We start from the raw sequence: 7,597 nt of genomic DNA, 5'->3' as shown, positions 1-7,597 counted from the left end.
AACTCGGGCACAGTTTTTACCTTTAATGCGGACCGACCAAGACCCGAGAATAACGCGCTTAATTTTTCTTACGTTTGTTGGTATGTTTTTCTTTCCTTAACGGCAGCGATAGCTATTTTTTCCAGACTTGGAAGTGGATGCTTTTTGAGGACACGCTACACTCGTTCGTTCGAGTCTATTCAGTGAATTTCTGCTACCCTGATGCAATGTGTGCAAATAGTTTATCGGTTTCGCGCGTTAATTGATTTATGTGGGCCTAGCAACCGGGCGGTGGGAGATATGTACAGGAGAACGTCATTTTGTTTTAAGCAATAATCTTATAACATTCAGTGTGATATTAAAAGCCACCAGTCGGATTTTACACCTGATACATTTTTAAAAGTAGCCAGCAACATAACTCAAATGGAAAAGAAATAAATCGAAGCAAAATCACTCATTTCTGAGTAAATGGAGGAGCAGTCCGTTCTGTCACATCGCCTTGGCTGCTCTGCTGTTGATCATGAGAAAAAATGGAATAAAATGGAAAAATGAAAAAAAAAATGTAAATTCCGAAATTCCGATTTCCATCCACACTTGAAACTTCTTTCAAAGGTGGTCCCAAATATTTCGAGAGAACAGAACCTTCAAACAGCACTTTTTTAAAAAAGTTCTTCGTTCGAACGGGAGGGCACGGGTGCGCTTGCTACGGAGGCAGCACCCCCCTCCCCCCCCCCCCAAAAAAAAAAACCAAACAAAAAAAAAACAAAAAAAGCATGGCTGACAATTTTACTGGGAGTGAAATAACTTGCATTTCATAAGGATCGATTGGTTCGAAGAAAAAGGTACGCGAAATCTGCACCAGGAAGGTGAGAGGAAAGGGGTCGAGGAGACGAAGAGAAGTAACTGTAGATTCATAGCCTGTTCCAGGCTCTCAGATAGCTCTCAGATAGTGGAGGCGAGGGAAAGAGAACGACCGAAGTAAACTTCGCTCGTTCTCGGTCCCTCGCCTCCACTATCTGAGAGCCTGGAATAGGCTACATCATTCAAGAACTTGGAGAGCTGTCATGAGTTTTCATTTTCCAGAAACAAGGGTCAGAAAACTACACTGGTGAACTTCGTGTCGACCCGTTCGGGACATAATAGCGAGGTCTTACACCACCTACCATACCGTGTAAACGTACCCACATCTGCAGGTTAGAAACCAACGAGAGAGACTGGTAACCAATGGCGCCGAAAATGAATTTGGGGAAGTTGACATGAGTGCAGTAGGTTTCCACAAAAAGCTATATTTATCGTGATAAATATGCTATCGCGATGAAAAAATCTGTGAAACTGGAAAGATTTGAGCCATTTGGTAAGGCTTTTTGCTTGCAGCATCCATTTGCGGGATCATACGGAAACCAAGGCCAACATGATTCGAGTTCGAAGTCATTGCCAGACGTGAACGAGTTGGTACGTAATAATGTGCTGGAAAGATGTGCTTAAACTTATCTCATTTAGGCAGAACGTTGTAGTTTGCAAAGCAATCAATTCATTCCTTGGAGCTACTTTGTGAGCCGTCATGCAGTGAGAAAAGACCGTACAATTTTGCGAAAATACGTCAAGTGTACCTTAGGTTGAGCTAATATGCACCTTAGACATGTTTATGCTCAACATATTTATGCTCAATTAGTTCAGCTCACCAGCAAAAAGAGAGGGCTTTTATCACAAACTGAGATCCAGATGTTTTGTTGATTCAAGGCTGCCATATAGGTGTCCCTCAGAGGAATACCAACATGGTGTCTCCATACAAAGCTGTGAAATTGACTAACATGTTTCGACAAATAACTTTGAAATGATGCACTAAACAGACCTGAGAATTGGAGGATTTTTTTACGTACGTCTTTTATAGCATTTCATTTTCTTGGCTTCTTTCTTTCAATGATTTCAGATTTTATTTTTTATTGCAGGACAGTGAAAACACTCTATTGCCCTTGTATCTGTAGCACAGACATAAAAGCACTTTACTATTCTCTTTCGGGGTCTTAAAATCTGGAACTTTTGCATTACTGCTATCAAGACTTTTGTAATAAATTAATTAGAATGGGCCCTTTGCATGAAACTGTCACATGGTATAAAATCTGCCCTGCTGGATGGCAAGCTACGCACTGTGACATCCAAAACAAAGAAAAGTCACTCTTGGCTGGTTGAAACCGCTTTGTTTTGGAGGCTGTTGCTGTAAAAGGTCTTGTGGTCCCTGTTAGATTTATGCTGCCAGAGTAACATCTTTGTTAATTTTTGTAAATGTTGTTTGGTTGTAACTTACAGCTGTATTACTTTTTACTGTAACTTCACAACAGGAGCTAATCAAAACCCCGGCAGGTCAAACCTAACACAAACCACTTTGTCAAGGGAGTCTTCTGGCAGAGTCTAGTGTATACAATAATTTTCAATATCAGTAACTTATTTATTTTTTCAGCAGAACTACAATTGGAAGTTGCGATCATTAAGAGAAAATCCAGATTGCTATGAAGAGGTACCATCATGAGTAATTTTCATATTGTCCTCAATTTTCCATCACATCCTGTTTATCAAATTTTTTAACCATGCCATCATCCCCAGCTTTTTTGCAAATTATTTCAAGGCCTTAAACATTAAATTGTCCTCTCCGAATATTTTAGTTGTTCGTGCAAAACAACACAGTTGTCTGGAGTTATGGCAAATCTCAGCATGCCAATACAGTCCAGAAGTGTTATACTACCAAAACACCTGTGGTAGATTGCTTGTGGTGTTCATTTTATCTTCCAAATGGAAATTCCATTGGAGAGCAGCATGGTACAACCGGTCAGTGCACGTAAAGTATTCAACATGATCAGCACCACAATTCATTGTCTTTTTTATTTTACTTCACATTTTGCTGTCAAAATGCATTGCTTTGCAGATCATTTGTATCAGGATAGGGGTGGGGGTGGCAGATTATACCCTGAGATACTGTAGTGTCACTGTCTTGTAACTCTTGTAACAGTGTAATCAAAAATAATAACAATAATAATAATAATAATAATAATAATAATAATAATAGTAATAATAGTAATAATAATAATAATAGTAATAGCTAAATCTTCTACATCTTTTATTTAAACAAAACGCGGAGGTACAGTTTTACACTAACAGATCAAGAAGGTGTTGTCCATGAAATAGTAATAATAATAATATTCATAATAATAATAATAATAATAATAATAATACTATTCATGATAATAATAATAATACTAGTAATAATAATAATAATAATAATAATAATAAAACAACTTTATTTATTTCACTTACTTACATTAGAGAAATAGAAATGATTGATAATAAAAAATTCAAAATTCTATAAAATTACGAATTCCATGATGCAGAGATATTAAAATCATACATTCGAATTATACTAATGACGGCTAAACCAGTGTCCATAAAACGCCCCAAGTATAAAAGCATATAGACCGTGTATCTCAAATATCCGCACTAGCTACATGTATTTTACAGTAATAGTAATAGTAATAGTAATAGTAGTAGTAGTAGTAGTAATAATAATAATAATAATAATAATAATAATAATAATAATAATAATAGTAAGGAGCCCAAGGAATGGGCTCGGCTATTGTGTTGTAAATGGGCATAAAGTTATAGCAGATAGGATAATAATAGTAATAGTAATAATAATAATAATAATAATAATAATAATAATAATAATAATAATAATAATAATAATAATAATCGTGAGATACATGTAACACAAGTGTGTTATAAGCGTAAGATAACAATGTTGGCTATATGAAAAGCAGAGGTGATACCGGTTGTTGTAGGAGCTTTGGGAGCAATCCCTTAAATTCTAAATAGGTCACTTCAGAATATTGGTGTAAGGGTTAGATCAGGGCATGTGCAGAAGACTGCACTAATAGGAACTGCAAGGATGCTACAAAGAGTTCTTGAGATTTGAGAGATGGCTAGAATCTTGTGACCCTTGGTTACTAGCTGTAACCCGCTCTAAGGAAATTTGTCCTGTTGACCAGCAAAACTGAGTTTAATTGTACATAATAAATGTTAATGTAGTATTGATTCAAAAAAGTGTCTTGCTAGGAATGGCCAGAATACTAAGGAGACTATTAGAAATGTAAAAGAAGAAATTACCTGTTATCCCTTGGCCATTTGTTGTGGCTCGCCTAACATGGTTCACGGCAATCCTATCAGCCAGAGTAAATGGTACATTATCAATAATAAAATTAACGACAACAACAACAACAATAATAATAATAATAATAATAATGATAATAATGTGTCTTCCTGTATACCAGAGAAAATAGGTGAATGATTTGTTTTGTCATGATTCTTTTTAGGTGAAGAATTGCACAGTCTTTGTGTGGTTCAAAATGACTGCATTGACGTGCTGACTAAAGATGGTGCCTTGTTCACAATAACTCTGCCATTTCCAGTTTAGTACAGTGTTTTAGTATGACCATGTCACTTATGAATGTTTCTAAGATTCTTATAAGACTTGTGTAATGCCAACCACCTATTTACAACAATACAGTTAGCAAGGCTAGAAATTGCGACCAATACAGTTACTGTAATGTATTTGCGACTAAATTTTTTTCCTTTGTGACTAAAATGTCTGGAGAAGTTGCAAATGTGCGACTGTTTTCACCTTTTAGTTTGCTCTTTCCAAACAAAAGGGTTAGCAGTTACCACTTTGCTGCTACTTTTGCTGAAATAAATAACGAAATTGTAAAATTATTTTGTCTCTCCCAGTGAATTTTCTTTCAATCTGAAGATAGCATAATTGTAGCATAATTTTAATAGCTGTGATAAAGGCCTGGCCAAACACTTGCAACATTTCAAGGCAACATCTTGCAACATGTGTTGAATGGGCTGGCCAAACGCACAAAATATTTTCAACATTTTGAACGAAACATGCAGATGTTCATGTGCTCCAGGCCCCTTGCACACATGCCCTAGTGCAATCATGTTGCGTGAACCTGGCCAAATAATTACAACATCATGCAACGTCCAAAATGTTGCACGAAACATTTGACCGTTTTCAAATTTCATTCAACATCATCTAACATTTTCACAACAGGGTGGCCAAATGTATGTAACATGTGCCCAACAATGTTGCAAGATGTTGCATTGAAATGTTGCAAGCGTTTGGCCAGGCTTTTACATGCACAAAAATTACTCCATTTCTTCGATCATTCACCAATTTCAGTTTCTTAACACACAAGTATTGCAAGCTCATATTTTGTTTTGCTAAACCACTGACAGCACAATGCGCGAAATTGTGACTAAATTTTCGTATCTTGTTGCAAAATTGCTACTGGATTTTTTGTTAATTTTAAGCCCTGGTTAGTCTTGTAGGTTTTATAGGGTTATCTTCACTGTTTAAAGTTATTTGTACATGTACTTGAGGATTTAGGGAAGTTGAAAATTTAACTGGAATACATTATAGTTGTAGGCAAGGGCTTTTCAATGAGAGCAGGGTTGGTGCAGTGGTGATAGCACTCACCTCCCAGTCATTTGGCCCAGGTTTGATTCCCAGACTTGGCGTCACATGTGGGTTGAGTTTGTTGGTTCTCTGCTCTGCTCAGAAAGATCTTTCTGTGGTTAATAACTATGGTTTTCCCCTCTCCTACGATTTGATTTGATTTGATTTCTGTACAGCGGTGTCCGCAATTCGTCCCCGGGTGCTAAATACAGTTGACACTGTGTTAAACAAAGATCATCATCATCATCATCATCATCATTATTATTATTATTATTATTATTATTATTATTAGTTTGAATACCATCTCCTCACAGGTTGCTTTGTTCACAGAAAGTAAATAATAAATATATCGTAATAGTTGTTTTGGTGTGTAGTATCGCTGAGTATTTTTGTGAGTTGTGCTGTATTTAGGCGAGTCAAAATACAAACAAGGAGTACAAATACTCAGCGATACTACATACCAACTTTTTTGCACTAAATTTTCCAGTTCTCTACTGTACAATAACCAAGTTTACAAATAACTAACTGTACAATATCGTGGAATACTTGTACTCGTTTCGTGCGTTCTTTGTACAATAACTAAATACAGTTGGATAATAATTGGTATTATTTACCACCGTTCCAATCTGTCTCAAAGTTTGAAATAAGTGAGGTGGGTGATTTCTTACTTACTTATTTTCATAATTTTGTGGAATCTTACCTTCAAGTGCCAAGTAGCAAATCACGTTTCGGCTCCCATCAATCAAATATCCGAACATAGCTGGGAAGATCGACTCCGCCTCCGGAAAGTAAATTAGAGTTTTTGTTCAGTTCAGAGCTTAAATACCGTTATGATATGTTTTTAGAAATTCTTCAGTAAAAAGATTCGCGAAGATTCCATTGCTTTGCATCGACGTCGAGTTTGAATATACGAATGTACCATGGAAACCAAAGATGCTGATTGGTGGATGGGTTAGTGATGTATTGATTTTGTCATCTGTGGTTGGCGTTGAAAGTTTGATTGATGGAAGGTAAAACTCAGTTTGGCCGTTGGCGCTTGAAGATGAATTCTGCAGAATTCTGAAAAACGCAGTAAAGCATAATTTTGTATGGTGTAATGTGCATGTGAGAATTAATTCCTAATGAAATTTTCGAAGTAATCCATGGACCTCTCAGGTGCCCTTTGATGCCCCAGTTGACGAGTAAAATTGTCTGCTGTTAGACAGAGGAAAATCTGTCAAGTTTCACTCCCAGCAGTCAATGGATTTAAAAATTAATGTATATTAAAAATAAATTATGATGGTTACTGTGTGTTTATTTTTAGGTATCACAGGTGATTTCCTTGCCAGAAGGCTTGTTACTTGAGAGAACAACAACACAAGGGGAAATTACAGGGCACAAAAAGTAGGAATTTTCTGGGGAAAAAAAGCCTTTTGTAAATCCTTAATTTTTTTAGCCTTGCTGTCAAATGATGTAACTACTTTTCATTCTTCAGTACGTGCATTTATAATAATGCATAGAGTTAAACTGTGCAATACTACATGCAAGTCAGAAGCTTGGAGAGCATATGACTTAAGTTTTGTTTCGAGTTTTTTTACCTTAGCCTTTAGAGAGTCCCTACAGGTTTCTTTATTGTCACATGATTCCCAATGGGAAGATGAAACAAATAGTAATTTATGACATAAGGTTCATTAATGAGGAACAGTGGCTTGTTAGGGGATCTATGCAGAGCAGACAGCTATGAGAACGCCACATAACAATAGGTTTGATTTAGCAAAAAACAATAGTTTTGCATGCTCTGCAGGTGCGTTTTACATTTTGATACACAGTACATTTCTTCACATTTCTCATTTTGACAACAATAGTTGACAATGACATGAAACTATCAAATTTGATGTCATGTGGAGGACAAAAACACCTGATGATTAATTTTCAATTTTCCTTCTAAATATCCACACCGTTCTCACCAATTTTATTCTTGGAACGTGTACTCACACATTCCAAGCTAGCTTAGCGACTTGGAGTAATCGCAAAATTATTACTACAGTAATGGCAAATAATCTTTTTAGACAACATTCTCCTAGCTATCGTTGTCGTGCTTGCTTAAAATTCCTATTTGTATGACAGTGATCT

At 36.3% G+C, this 7,597-nt stretch overlaps 1 protein-coding gene across 2 annotated transcripts in view; it reads left to right on the top strand.

Moving 5' to 3' along the window:
- The first annotated feature begins 1,015 nt into the window (after nucleotides 1-1,015).
- LOC137978479 (anaphase-promoting complex subunit 1-like) overlaps nucleotides 1,016-7,597 on the top strand; it is an 80,550-nt gene continuing 73,968 nt past the window's right edge. The window contains exons 1-5 of one of the 2 annotated variants that reach the window (XM_068825427.1): nucleotides 1,016-1,431; nucleotides 2,441-2,494; nucleotides 2,640-2,802; nucleotides 4,341-4,435; nucleotides 6,789-6,868. In XM_068825427.1, coding sequence (XP_068681528.1) covers nucleotides 1,294-1,431; nucleotides 2,441-2,494; nucleotides 2,640-2,802; nucleotides 4,341-4,435; nucleotides 6,789-6,868 — 530 coding nt within the window. In that variant the 5' untranslated portion in view covers nucleotides 1,016-1,293. Of the gene's footprint in view, nucleotides 1,432-2,437; nucleotides 2,495-2,639; nucleotides 2,803-4,340; nucleotides 4,436-6,788; nucleotides 6,869-7,597 lie in introns of both variants that reach the window. The other variant, XM_068825426.1, reaches the window with a different exon arrangement.

The sequence above is a fragment of the Montipora foliosa genome, chromosome 12 (assembly GCF_036669935.1).
Source record: "Montipora foliosa isolate CH-2021 chromosome 12, ASM3666993v2, whole genome shotgun sequence".
Classification (NCBI taxonomy): Eukaryota; Metazoa; Cnidaria; class Anthozoa; order Scleractinia; family Acroporidae; genus Montipora; species Montipora foliosa.
This window is presented reverse-complemented; position numbering and strand designations above follow the sequence as displayed.